This window comes from Lactuca saligna, chromosome 6, assembly GCF_052625555.1.
Source record: "Lactuca saligna cultivar CGN05327 chromosome 6, ASM5262555v1, whole genome shotgun sequence".
Lineage (NCBI taxonomy): Eukaryota > Viridiplantae > Streptophyta > Magnoliopsida > Asterales > Asteraceae > Lactuca > Lactuca saligna.
Genome location: NC_136422.1, coordinates 21,434,443 through 21,449,675, shown reverse-complemented (window position 1 = coordinate 21,449,675; position 15,233 = coordinate 21,434,443). Strand labels below are relative to the sequence as shown.

The 15,233-nt window shown below is 34.3% G+C and overlaps 2 protein-coding genes across 3 annotated transcripts; both read right to left on the bottom strand.

Annotated features, from left to right (window-relative positions):
* Positions 1-755: 755 nt before the first annotated feature.
* On the bottom strand, positions 756-3,038 carry LOC145000851 (protein PHOX1-like). Its single transcript, XM_078960137.1, has 2 exons — positions 1,149-3,038; positions 756-1,065 (listed from the first exon to the last, which is right to left on the bottom strand). Exons 1-2 carry the CDS (start codon positions 2,620-2,622, stop codon positions 917-919), a joined length of 1,623 nt encoding a protein of 540 aa, XP_078816263.1. The 5' UTR covers positions 2,623-3,038; the 3' UTR covers positions 756-916.
* Positions 3,039-7,298: 4,260 nt separating this feature from the next.
* LOC145000563 (uncharacterized) lies at positions 7,299-10,548 on the bottom strand. Of its 2 annotated transcripts, XR_013661301.1 has the most exons (3): positions 9,714-10,548; positions 9,156-9,291; positions 7,299-9,049 (listed from the first exon to the last, which is right to left on the bottom strand). XR_013661301.1 is itself a non-coding variant. In XM_078959805.1 (2 exons), the coding sequence occupies exon 1, from the start codon at positions 10,400-10,402 to the stop codon at positions 9,749-9,751; it is 654 nt and encodes a 217-aa protein (XP_078815931.1). In that variant the 5' UTR covers positions 10,403-10,548; the 3' UTR covers positions 7,299-9,291; positions 9,714-9,748. The 2 variants fall into 2 exon arrangements, 1 of the variants encoding a protein (XP_078815931.1); XM_078959805.1 differs by having other exon boundaries at positions 7,299-9,291.
* Positions 10,549-15,233: the final 4,685 nt, after the last annotated feature.

The following is a 15,233-nucleotide window of genomic DNA, read 5'->3' as shown; positions in this document are numbered from 1 at the left end:
CGAAAAGGAAATTTGGTGGATTCAAAAGAAAAGGATATTGTATCCTAGTGGCATGAATGTCATTCAACTAAATTTTAAAATAACACAAGAGGAGGAGGAAGTTCAAATTAAGATAAATAAGCAACTGCGAATATTGAAGATAAATTAATTGTCGACTAGGATGAGGTCTATGAACTAGATGAGAAAAAAAAATCCGAAGCTTAGAGTGTAATGCGTTGCTTGATTGGGGGATTTAATATATTTATTATTATCTTTTGTGTTATTTGATTTTGATTTGATTATTTTTTAAGATCACTTGTGGTTTATTATATTATACTAGTATTAGTGAATGGTTATGGTTCTACTTCATAAATAATAATGATTGTTTCTCTCTCAAGGCTTTATTTAATTGGTTGGTGTATGTAGTTGTATATCATGGAATGTCTCATCTCTCTTGTGTTACATATATTTTATTTGTTATACAAATAAGCTAAAATGAACAACATAAATCATGCTTTAGTTCTGGTGAATACAAATGACTTTTTAAGATGCAATTTGATTAAATATATCTAAACCTAAAACATGATGCTTCATGAATCATGATATATCAATTATCAATTGGCAAGTCTAATTTTCTAGTTAGCTTTACAAAGATTAAACACACAGAAATATAAAAAAAAAAATAATAATAATAATAATAACATAACAACTTTTTCAACCTCATTTTCTCACCATGAGCAAGACAAACTATTACAATGAACGTTTATATAACTATATAAGAAAAAACCACTTCTTTCACTTCCATTAGCAAAAGAAAAAAAAAATCCTGCAAAACAAAATACAGGATGAATTTATTGTTTTGTTTCTTGATTATACATTTATACAAAAACGAAAAATAAAAAATAATATAAAATATTAGCTTTCTTTAACTTTAAAATCAGAAATTCTCAAGAAGCGAATGTAGTTTCGGAACCCGTCTCCTAAACAAAGGCTCCAACCGAAACGAAGGAATTCCAGTCTGCCATCTTTTCGTATCAAACATCTCATTCCATGCCTGAACTATTTCATCAATCTTGAAACTCAATCCTACAAATTTCAAATTACAAATCCAATAAAAAATAAAAAAAAAAACATTTACAATTTTTATTTAAAAAAAACAATTTATTTACCTTGCAAAGCTGTTCCATTTGAGCAGTGATTCTTTATAATGACAGTAATATCAGTAGGAGAAGCACCCGCAAGTTCAAATTTCTCGATCGAAACCTCCAAACATTCCTCCCATGATCCCAAACACATCTTCCATTCAACAACTGATCTCTCATAAAGCAACGTTCCCCATAAGATATAGATCTGAGATCTTATATTCACAGCTTGTTCCAAATCTTCATCGTTTGATCCATCTTTAACATCGATAATCCCTTCCAGACCTAATTTCTTCAATTCGGTTTTATGTTCTTCGCATAGACTCAATCCATTCAGCCTCCTTTCTTCCGATTCTTCCCACATCTGCATTCCCCTTTCCATGTTTTCTTCAGCTTTGTTGTATAGCTCCAGGATTCTTGAAGAAGATGTTGAGTCTAGTGAATCGGTTTTGGATCCGAGTGCGTAACACCATGAGAGCTTAGCTTCTTCGAATTGTTGTTGTCCGAGTGCCAGGTGTCCTTCGTAGAAATCAGGTTTGACTTGTGTTGACTGTTCGTATCTTTCCCCTGCATTTTGGTATTCTTTTTGGGAGAATTCGAATCCGATTTGGACTTGTTTTGAAACTGATTCTTTGGTTGTGTTATCGTCTTCTGTAATGACAATCGATTTTCTTGCTTTGTTCATGTGGACGTTGCCTAGGTTGAACAAAGCTAAAGCGGACATTTCTTGGAATTTTGATCCAGCTATGTCGAAAAGGTTTTGGGAGCTTTCTGTTGTGATTGTATCTTCCATTGCTTCTGAGTAAATCTCCATTCCGAGTTCATGAAGATCTAAATATGGATCTGTGTCGAATCCTACATGGCTCTTGAAGAGTCTTGAGAACTGGACAATCCATTCCTCTTTGGAATTCGTGATTCCTTCTTCTGATTTTCCCTCGGAAACAATGGGAAGTTGTTCGTTTTGGAAGAGCTCGTATGATGGTTCTTTATCTGGAGTAACTTCCACTAGGTAGAGTTTGAACGTACCTTGAGGATCACTTGAAGTTTCTGCAGATCTCAGCTCAGGTGTTGTTATAATGGTGATTAGATCTCCTTCTCGATCTTTGTACTTGATAAGAACACCATGTAAGGAAGGAAATCTGTCGCGAATTATCTGCCTCACGAATCCAATGCTACAATCAACAGGTAGCTGTGCCCACCTTATATCATCTCCAAACACCAGTTTCACTGCCTTCGTCGTCACTTTTTCTTCTTTAACGATCTTCTTATCATCCTCCATCGCCACCTTCTTATCGATTCTCTTCTTTTTACCTCGGTTTACCTTGTTGTCCTTAGGTTTCTCCATGTTTTTGCCCCTGTTGATATCTTCAACCTTCTTATTCTCAAAACCATTGGCGTCACTATTTTGTGTCGGAGTTCGATCAGATCCTGATGCTTTCTTCTGTTTCGTTACTTTTTCAGCCGCAGCCTGTAACTTCTTCTTACCGGAAGGTTTCCCCATTTCTACTCCAAATAATTAGCTCGAAAATCGAAACCCCAAAATCCGAATTCCCTCGTTCCACCGCAAAACACCGAAACCCTAAGCTTGATAATTGCAATAACCCTGTTTAACTATTAAACAACTCGATGCAAAGCCTTTCGAGCATAAAATTCAAAAAACACCGATAATAATAAGGAAAAAAAATACAGGATGAAGACGAAGAAGAACAAGAAAAACGGAGGGAAATAAATCAACACGAATGTGTTTCCCTCTCAATCCTTATATATCTGAAACCCTAATCGATTTAAAAGAGGCGGGTTTTTGGAAGAATGTTTTGATCGAGGAGACGAAGAAACAGGGGAATTTTTGGCATAAATGATTATATAATTAATCAATGGAGGAAACTGGCAAAGATGCTATGCTTGATGGAGACGACAATGCGCGCCTGAAGGACCCACTCTTACCGACCGATCCTAAAACAACCAATTTATCAATTTCTAGTATAAAATTTTGCATTTCATAAAATCAATTTTTTGAATTGAGTTTTTAAAATAAAATATAGAGATATTATGCTCAAAATATATTATCAACTAACTACTTTAAAATTTATTTATTTAATGATTGTATTTGTTGTTTTAAGTAAATAGAAAAATCATTTGTCTTTTGTCTATTTAAATGTTTAGTGTCAACATTAAAAACTGATTGCAACAATTAAAAACTTAAATGACTTAAAGTTAATAGTTTTTTTTTATGTAAAGTGATATATTAGAAAATGTTTGTGTTTAAATTGTATCAAGAATTAAACACTTAAAGTTATTAGTTTTGGTAGGAGTTAATGTGTCGTATTAGGTCTAACAAAGTGTTTTTAATAAAGATATCATGAGTTTAATCTCAAACATATACTAACTCATCGTTTTCTAAAAAAAATAGAAAACCAAATGGTTTTTGGGAAAAAAAATTGATGTACTAACTAATTTCACTAATATCATATGTCATGCTCCTCAGGAATTTTGTGGTAACATCCTTAAATTTGAGATGTAATTCTGATATATGAAAATCTATCTATGGTTTATATTGCATATCTTATAATACAACTAAAAAAACATATTACATAAGGGAACCTAAATTATATATATTGTTACCCAAAAAAAAACTATATTTAACACATCCTTTCGGTCTAAACGAGAGATTCACAATACTAATTTTTGAATTGCGGATCTTTTTAGATCAAACAATAAGCATGTTAAGTGTGGAACTAAAAGACATTACGTACAGAAACAATGATTAATAAATATATGTAACACAATGAAATAAAGCAAGAAAGATTTTTTACTGATCGATCGAACTCCATGTTTTTATATCTCCTAATTATATTTGTCATTTTTCCATGAATAGATGAGATCTCTAAACTGATTCTTATAATGTATTTAAATTTCTTCAACTACATTTTATATCTAAAACCGATTCATATAATATAATTTAAGTATACCTATATATATTTGTAAGCCAATTGTAGACTCTTTGGGTTGTATTTGGCGTGTCCTAGTTAGCTAATAAGCTAACTTATTTAAAAAGCTACATAGATTAACTTTTTATGAGTTTTATTTATTTATTTTTTAATTTTCCAAATATACATTTTAATTAATTATAAAAACACATTCTTTTAAATGTCATTGTACATATTTCAACTAACTTTTCAGCAAGTTTTACCAAACGTTATTTGTATCAGCTAGCTTTTAATTAACAGTTAACTTTTCAGCTATCAGCTAGCTTTTCAGCTAGTATGCCTAACAAAATCTAAAGTAGAATATTTAAATTATCAATTGCCCCATATTTATTAGTTTTCCAAGAAAAGTAAACACCCCATGCTAGTAATTATTATCTGCGATGAATAAGATGTATTTCTCCTTAAAAGTTGCCTCTAATAGTGTTTAACCCTATGACATGTATGAACGGATGATGAATCTATGGTGAAAAGTCGCAATCTTCTAAAAAAAACTACATAATCAACAATGTTTATATATTTCCGGATCCATTTTTGAAACATTTCGTGTAAATATTCTTAGAAAACATCAAGTATATTATGATTTTTAATCGTTTTCTCAAATAAGAAGATAACAAATGAAAAACACTGAGAAGAAACTACCAAAACAATCTTGAAAGGAAGGTATTCAATTTTATGTTTTATGATTGGGTAAGATTTAAATTGTTAAAACTTTTTTGTTTTGTTTTTTTGGTATTCATATGACATGTATAACACTTTCATGATTCGAAGAAAAACTACTAAGGCAATCTTGAAAGGAATAAAACTTTTTTAAACATGGCTTGATAATTTCATGGGTAAATATCATCATAGCCCTACAATGTTTTGGGTTTTGGTTGATTCGGTCACTTAATTTAATTTCTTGCTTTTTAAGGGATTAAAGTTCATAACAACCTATTTATTTTGCCATCCTAACCGATTGTAAAATCAACGTCACTTAGACGTTTTGGGTTTCACACAGCACGTCAACTAAAATTGTCAAATCATCACCAACATTGACTCACTTAGTAAAATGTTACTTAGAACAGTTGAATATGGAGATGAATTTTGGTGTGTATGGAACTTACTTTGAAAATCAAAATTATCGAAAGCACTTGACGTGTCGAGTATCGATATAGTCAAATTGGTTTTGATGCGTCATTGAGTTGGTTATCGAACAATTGAAGAACAATCAATGTAAAATTCAAAATTGATGTTTATTGATGTTTCCGTAGTAATATGGATTGAAATCGTTTCGATAATCACAAGTTCAAGATCGAAGTTTTATATGTGGTAATATCGAAGTTCAGATGAATGGTTAGTGAGTTACCAAAGAATGGTCAAATCATAGAATTGAAAAGTTAAACTCGGAGTTCTTTTGGTTAAATAGAATCGAAGTGAAGTCGGTGAAATCAATTGCAGATTAAAGTGTGAATCGGAAGTAAAAGAAAAAAATGTTAGTCGAAGTGGTAATATTCAATCGATCGGTTAAGGATTCAAGATTTCAAAGGATTCCAACTTTAGAACTTAAACCGTGAGTGAGATTGTTATTGCTTAGATCGAGAATACGAAGAGATTCAAGTTTGAAAAGCGATTGAACAATCATACTCTAGAAACGATTTACACTGACCTTTAATGTTGTCAAGTCCGAAGAGAAACTTGTTCAGTACCTAGTCCACCTACAAGCGAATTCATGCTCATATCCAAATAACATAACTTTGTTAATCGGAAAAGTTGGTCAGGAATGGAGTCATTGAAGTTGTTTTGCATTATATCAAGATGAACAAGTCCTGTGAGGTTACCAAACACATCTTCAAGGATCTCACCTACCAACGAATTCATGGAGATATCGAGGAATTTCAGGGATTGGGTTTTGAAAAAGGGATTCAAGATACTGGAATACACCAGAACCTGGTCAACAAACAGAGGAGCGACGACATTAAGGCTAAGCTGGGTGATGACTTTTGTTTTTGTTTTTTTTTTTTTTTTTTTTTTGCTGGATTTGATTATTGAAATGAGTTGAAGATCGAAAACTTCATTTTTGGTTATGAGTTGATTCAAGCGTGCTGCTTACATTCTATTCACAAGGAAATTTGGGGAGGATAATAACACATGTTATATATTTAAACCTAAAATTTCACCATTTTGGCAATTTTAGTTGACATGGCATGTGAACCCGGCTACAATTGATTAGAATGGCTAAATAGACAGGTTGTTATAGACTTTAATCCCTTAAAAAGCAAGAAATTAAGTTAAGGAACTGAATCGACTAAAACTCAAAACATTGTAGGTCTACAATGACATTTACCCTGATTTCATTTGTGTTTGCGTGAATATACTTTATATTTACAACTAATTCCTTGATAATGACTTATTATTATGAACATGTAGAATTTGTGTCCATTTTTTACTTGATGTGTATATCTCTGATATGTGTGTCATTCATCAATTATTTTTTTGTATCAAGTTAGATGCATTTTAATGTTATAATCAAGTGAATGATTAGACGGTTTGAAGTTGACTTCTTTTTATCTTTGCTGTGCCCAGTGCTCTAACATTCAACATATACTATAAGGGTTTTAGTCATTCAATTGAAAGTGTGTCAACATCTAATCGTTCACTTGATTATAACAACATTATTGGTATATGTCTATTGCTCTAAATTAGATATACAAATACTAAAAGAAATTCAGGAGAGAGAAAACATCTCAGCGCGTTAAAGGCTGTGGAAGGCCTATATGCGTTTTGAAAAACCCATCTTCCATTAAGGCGTTAAGGGTTGTGGAAGGCCCTCAAGCGTTTTGAAAAACTCATTTTTCCATTAAGGTTTTAGACTAGATGGTATAAAGACCCTCAATAGATAACACACCCATCAATTCAACAATAAATGAAATATTTGACAATCCAACAACTAACATATACATACATATACTACACTAGTCAAATTTGTAGTTAGGTCAGATAACACTTAAACTTGCTTGACTAATCCAAAAATAAGCAATTAGGTCAAGCGGCTTACTTGACACAAATTTTAAGTCAAGTTCGTAGACACGATTATTTTGACTGATAATTCACTTTAAAGTTGAAGCGTGTGAGACTCGAACCTAAGTCAACTCCATTTATAAATGTTTCATATCAAAAGGTCATCGTTAAACACATTGATGGAGAAAAGAAATGTATAAAAACATTCACATGTTGTCCGCATCTTGCTTCTCTCATATGTACCGATACAAATTCATAATTCACAAATACATAACAAGGACACTGAGATGTCTTATTGTCACCTTTCGCCTCTCTGCCTTAATCAGTTAATTGTCTATGCTTCTTTATATGTTAATCTCTTTGTAACTCAACACTAGCTTCTATGTCACTCCGTCTCTTACATAGAATTAAATATTTTGTTTCTGTAAGTTTGTTACTCTTAATTACTTATTGTTGGATTAGTCTAGCTAGTTTAAGTGTTATTTAACCTAACTACTTGTTCAATTACTCTAGTATATGTCTTCATTGTTATTTGTCAACTGTTTAAAAAAAATCTTATCATGTGGGTTTAGATAATTTTGATATAAGTCAATCCAGTTTTAAATCGTTTTGACATGACTCATCAATCATCAACTTACTAAATGATAAACTTAGGGATGAGCATTTAGACCGAAGAACCGACCAGAACCGGAACCGAGTAGAAACGGAAAAAACCAGAACCGTATATTACTATTTCTCGAGGACCGGTTCCAACCTTGTAGACACGGCAAGAACCAGAACCGGTGGAACCATAACCGACGGTTCGATTCGGTTTCTATTTTCCACCAAGTTTGTTTCACAGATTGGTTCCGATTCATATCGATTCTAGCCAAACCGGTTCCGATACTCATCCATAGATAAACTATTCTAACAAAAATTCTTAGATCCCCATTACCCCATACATATTATATATCCCTCTATATAATACAAAAATTACAGTTTTAATCCTTATAATGTTTAATTTTTGAATTACATATTTGATCATTATGGTTTAAAATTTAAGAAATGAGTATACTACACATTTGATCCCTGTAGTATTTATGCATTGTTTACAATTTCAGTCCATATAACTTTTAATCTGCATCAATTATAATTTTCTTTCATGTTTTTAATTGAGAAAATGATTAAATTGTATTTTTAATACCTATAGTTTAATTATATTTTTGGTCCTTATAGTTTTTTACTTGCATTAGTTAAAGTTTTGCCCCTCAAAGAATGATTGTAATTATATTTTAGTCCCTATAGCTTTTATACCTTAATTACAATTTTAGTCCAACTAGTTTTTAACCCACCACAACACTTGTCCATCACCATATGTTTATTCTTTAAATGGTCACATTAACAAAGGCATTTTCAATAAAGATATTGACCAAAACTTAACCAATTTGACTTGAATGAAATTTTTTATGTTTTCATGATCTTTGCATTCATGTTTTTTTTTTTTGTAATCAAGAATTGAGAAAGCTTTAACTACTACATCTTTTTTAAAATATGAAGAATAAGTGTCAAAAAAGTGGGCAATCCATTTCTTTGTCAAACATAGATATATTAAAACCAACATTTTTTCATATATTTCCAATGAAAATCATTTATGCTTTATATTATTATTATTATTATTATTATTATATGCGTTCATATTGAATTATAATATTTTATGTTTTAAAATTTTGTCGACATATTCCTCTTTATTTTATGAAGGGCCATTATTTGTCTATCTACCCAACCCAAAGACATCTTTCCAGTTAGGTATTCGGTGTCTTTAGCGTGTGGAATAATTCAAAGTCCCAACTGTTTTAACTTCTCCAAAAAGGTATGGGAATTGGGAAGCCACTTCTTCAATTTTCAATTTTCCACATTTCCAGCGTCAAGGTCAAAAACTTCTAAACCCCATTTATACGATCATTCCTGTTGCGTGACTCATTAATCGATCATTTTTAAAAAAAAAAAAATCCTTTTATGAAATATTTAAATTAAATAAATGAATAAAGAAAAAACATAAAGTACATATTACCTTACACGAAACGCATATACCACCAAATGCTCCTCAGAAATAACGGCGAACAAGACGGCAAACGGTGATCGATGACGGAACGGCACGGCACGTAACGGAACATAACACGGCACAGGACGTAACACGGAATCTGATGCTGCGAAAACGAATGGATCAATCAATCAATCAGATGATTCAACACAAATCAACAGAACACACGAAAAGCATAACGAAATTATGATCTGATGTTCTTGTGTTAGGTTAATACTGAATTAATTAGGGTTTGAAGTTGTTTAGAAGTGTTTTTGATTTGTTGAATGGAAGTGGAAAGTTCAATTCAAAATGTCCTTCAATTTTGCAATCACAATGGCTGCAAGCATATACTATCATCTATGTACAAAGGAGGATCGGTTTCTTTTCGTTTAGATTCCATAAATGGATAAAGCTTCATCCTTGTGTCAAAATGTAAGGAATGATTTTCATGTCGGCGAATTACAAAAACAGCAATCTTCATCAGAATCCAAGCATCATCGGGGGAGAGATCTGTAATGGAAAAGGTAAGAGGTAAAATCATCAAACCTGTAACCGTACAACCAGAGGATTTTTGTGGAAAATCATAAGTCGTCGGCCTTGGACATGATGGAGAGACGGCTTGGTCGAGGCTCAAACGCCGATCTCCGCCGCTGTTGGTGCGAAGACGGTCGGATTAAGGCAGCTAAAGCTCTCTTCACCAGATCTCCACCTTCGACAGTAGCGATTCGCACTAATGAATTCGTCATCGCAGATCTACGAGCATTCAACCGGTTTGGAGAGTACGTCATCGCTTGTGTGCTATTATAATTCTTGTGGAGACTACACCGAAACGATCCTGGATGCGTCGTAGGCGAACACATACACGTCTTCTTCGGTAAATTCTTCAGTGGATTTCCAGCGTTCTGTTTTCGAACAACCTGATCTCGAGAACTCATCGCCATCGACCGGTTCGGAGATCCGGATCTGCTTGCCAACGAGAATCTCACCGCCGACGAAGTCACCGGAGCGAATCCGTGGAGGTTCACGCGCGTCGGCGAAGTCGGTCGACTGTAAACATGACTCGAAGACGGAGACGAATAGAAGCTGGAACTCGTTGATGACGCAAAGGGCGATGAAACCTCAGCTGCAAACGCCGATGAGCGGCTTCCGAATCTTCCGGACGGAGAACCTGAACGGTGGAACTTCGATGTCAACGGCAAAACCGGTGCATTTGATTTTCTAGAAGATGTCGCCATTCTTTTCCCTTTGTGGAAAGCTTCAAAGCAAGTACGATTTCTTGGTGTTTGTGTATGAGAAAAGAGAAAAGAGAAAAGGTTTGGGAGGAATAGAAAGATGGAGGAGAGGGGAGGGTAGTTTTACTGAAGGGCCCTTGGCTCTTCAGTTGGGCAAACCTAGCTCTGGTTCGAGGCTGAATTTATAGGAATAGGTTATGCGTGGCATAAGTTGTAATTAAATGGAACTTTAGAGGTTAGTTTGCGAAGAATGTATTGGTTTTGGTTGGTTAAGTTAACCTTCATGATTAACCATGGTTGGGTTAGGGTTTTCTATCTTTTCGCTTGGAAAATGATCGAACGGTTCTAAAATAGCGGGCGGCACAACACCGCAATGTTGGATCGGTAACCATTTTCAAATTAATTTGGAATTGAATTCCTCATACCCTGGAATGTTCAAAATATTTGAATTTGGCACCCGGATTTAAATTTTGGGTTTTGCTTATTTTTTATAAAAAAAAAAAAAAAAAAATCTTTGGATTCTCCAAATAAATTATGTATGTATATTTTCCTATATTGTTTTAAGGATGTATTTGGTATAGAAAAATGAAATTGAAGTGGATAATAAAAATGGAGAAAAAGATAACTGATCGACTATTTTGTATGACAAAAAAATATGCCTAATCTATTTTATTATTCGGTATATAGCAGAAAATTTATTAGATAAATATAAAAAATATATATTACAATCATTAAATTTTAATTTTTTTTCTAAACATAAAGAATAGAATTGTACTTTCGGTTTTTTCTTTCCATTATGAAGTTTCAGTTTTTTTCTTTCCATTACAACATTGAAGTTTCAATTATTATTAATTTTTTTTACTATATAACATTAAACATCAAATTGTGACAAAATTGATAGTTAGGAAACCTAATTTAGGTTTGATTTGGTAAATAAACATAACTTCATTAAATAAGTGGTATGGTTTTTTCATTCTCTCGTCAAACTTCCAAATTAATTAGGTTTTTTATAAAACTTTCAACTTCTAGTTACAGCTTTTCGGTTTAAAATTATATGTATGGTTTTATGGGTTTTCGGGTTCAACCCCACAAACCATGCGTTTTTGTAGGGCCTGACAATCATGTCGTGTTCGAGTTGGCGTGTCGCGGGTTGGTGGGTTAAAATATATCAACTCAAACACGACTCGTTTAAATATACAGGTCACAGGTTGACGGGTTTAAAATATAAACTCATATATGAACTGCCAACCCATTTATTTATACGAGTTTACAGGTTGATGGGTACGTTGGTCATATTTGGGTTTGTAGGTTAGATTCAATAAATAAATATGACAATTAAACATGAATAAATTTTTGATGGTTGATGCAAACATATCTGAATTTTAGACACTTAACTACTAAAATCTTAAACATCCAAATAACAATTAAAATATTCATAGAAACATGTTCAAACAAAACATTAATACAGACATGGATAATACTTATTAAATATTGATACTTGATACATAAATAAATTTAAAAATTATATATATATATATATATATATATATATATATATATATATATATATATATATATATGACCCGTTTAATAAACGGGTTGGGGGATTGGCGAGTTAAAAAACTCAACCCAAACTCATTTATTTCGTGTCGTGTTGTAGGTTGTGTAGCAGTTCGTGTCGAAAATTATCAGTCCTAGGTTTCGGGTTCAAACCCTCAAACCATGAGTTTGTGATTGAAGATAGCCTTGGACTCGGTGAGTCTGTTCTTGGACTCGGCGAGTCTGGTCTTGAGGTCTTAGCCGTTCCTGGTTAAGCTAAGAATCGGTGAGTCATGGGATGACTCAGTGAGTTGAAATGGGTCCTTTTTAGGGTTGGGGGACTCGGCGAGTCAGCGGGCTGACTCGGCGAGTAGAGTCAGCCAGAAGGTTAACTTTGACTTTGACTTTGACTTTGACCAAGAGTTGACTAGTTGACTTCTAAGGGCATTATGGTAATTATTGGCTTTTGTTTTGAGTTCAGTGTTGGTGCTAGCCGTGGTGGAGATCGTGTCAGTGGTCGGAGCATTTCGGTCTTGTCTTTCCAGTCAGCAGTTGCGAGGTGAGTTATCCTCACTATATCAACAAGGTCTAAGGCACCAAGGCCGGCCCTTTATCGAATTGTAATCCGGGTATTGTTGTTATGTTATCGTTTTGCTATGTTTGCATCCGGGTAGTTAGGATGGTATTCGTTAGAGACCTGGTTAAGGTCGGTATCCTGGTATATAGGGTGATGTTATTCTAGTGACCGGTTAAGTCGGTATCCTGCTTAGAGTATGTTGTGTTACGTGATCTGCTAGATCGGTTTGATTGAATGTGAATTGCTATATGATTGTATGTTTATGTGCACATGGTTGTTTGAGTGGGGATGGGTTGAGGCGGGACCTGCTTTGTGCTGTAGGCCAACATACCCAGGGCGGAATGGTTATTCCGAAAACCCAGTGAGCGGTCCGGATAGGCTGTAAGCCCCACGAGGGCGGACCAGACGTGTCGAGGCTCGGAGAGTGGACCAGGCCGACTAAAGACCCGATGCGGGCGGACCAATCATATTATAGACTCAGAGAGTGGACCAGGTGTGACAACCCTATTTTTCCCAAAAACATTGTAAACACTCGAAAGCTAAAAACAACGAAATTAACCTCAAAAATAAAGTGTTCAGATATCTAAGTTGGGATGCATCGAATATTAGATATCATGCCCAGGTTTCCAAAAATATAAAGAACACTCAAAACCGAGTTATATTGAAGAAATTATAACCACTCGTATAATTACGACACGACGTTAAAACATAATTTGATGTAAAAAGTGAAATCTCAATAAAATACATTTTAGCCTTAAAGTATCTAAACAAAAGTCATAGATCTCGTTGAAAGATGAGCGTGCATAAAAAGATCGCCCAATTTGGACCTCGTATGAAGAAGTTACGAATTTTCAAAGTTTCGTAACAGTAGTAAAGGGCTAAAAACTCGGATTGAAGATCGAGTATTATTTAGCTATCGCCACCTAAACGGAAGTTGAAGATCTCCTCGGTGGTAATAAAACAATAAAAAGACAAACGAAAACCGACGTCGAATAAAGAACCTATGAAATTTTAACGAACTTTAGGAGTCCCGGCCTATTAAAATTATATCATTAAAAATAAAGTCAAAACTAGCCGACGGAGTCTAAATGAAAGTTGTAGAGCATAATCTCACCTACGCGTGGATATAAAGACCGCGAAAAACGGAGCTCGTACGCGAAAGTTACGGAATTTAGAAGTTGGAAGCAGGGATTACGCCCCGCGTAATCTGGGAGTACGCCCCGCGTACTAGACCCAGGGTCGAGTCCCATCGGCCCGCCCAAACTACGCCTAGCTAGCCAGGAGTCGTAAGCCATGACGCCTTATTACGCCCCGCGTAACCGAAGTACGCCCCGCGTACTGACTACGCCCCGCGTACTCCGGCAGTACGCGCCGCGTACGGGGGTTTTCAGCCCTATAAATAGAGGGCATAAGACTCGGGTTTTGGCACACCTTCACCATTTCTCAGACATTCTCCCAGCTCCAGAGACCCTTTTCTCACCTCGGTTTCCGCACTCGAGCCCCGACGAAAGATTTACGTTGCAGAAGTTCCCAAAGAGCCCGACGACGCAACTATCCGAGATCGAAACTCTGCTCAACTCTAGCCCCTCTCTTCAAACTTAACGAGTGAGTTCATACCCCTACTTTTAAATCCTTTTACATGTTTTAGGGGGGGAAATACAAGTACATTACACGTTAAAAGTATCGTTTTCTAAACATAAATGCAATTTCTAACTTCGAATATCGATACAAACATCTTATGTATACAAGGGCAATTATATCACTAAGTTATGTCTACCAAATGGAACATACTATCTGAAGAACTATAATGGGTATAGTTAGCAAGTCAATCCTACATTTTTATACAATTTGAAAAACGAAACACTTTCAAAAAGGAGTAAAGTCATTTCATTGTAAATCTATTTATACTAGGTAAATGTGAGACATTTAAACTTCAACGTACATTTTTGTACGCATTTCAAGTCCTGTATTATATACCATAATCTCTTGGAGGGAGAGCGTGATACTTGTGTATAGATCTATACGGGATTGACAATCCCGCACCTAAACTACTAGCTATAGTTAGACCGGCAGGTCTGGGGTGACAAATGTCATAACACTGCAACACTTGAAGAATGTTGTTACAGGCCGTCAGTGTCAATAGTATGGTTATAAAACTCACATAAAAAGTATAAAACAAGATTGATTTACAAGGTTCATATGTGCATCGCAGTATTTCTACATTATATTTTCATACTAAATTATTGTTATCAATTGTTTATAAAAGTTACTAACACATTCCAACTTTGGAACCTTTTACATTTTACAAGAAAATATTGGATTTTCTAAAGATCTCGTTTACCAAATTACTACCAAAGGAATATACTTTTCAACTCGGAACACTCATGAACTCACCAACTTAAATGTTGACACTTTTCAAAACCACTTGTATTTCTCAGGGAATCAGTGATACAGGTAAACTACCAGCTTTTGGAAGAAGGAACACAAATGATGATTTTATCATTAAACATTTATTCATCATATTGTAATATTCTTTTGATAACATGTATAACGCAACAATACACGTTTTCATTGTTATATATATGATGGTTGTGTTACTTTCTTTGCAATATTCAATCGTTGTGATACTACGTGAAGTCATCCACCCCCGAATGTTTCCGCCATTCTGGTTTGGGGGTGTGACAGATTGGTATCAGAGCATTGTTTATAGTGAACTAA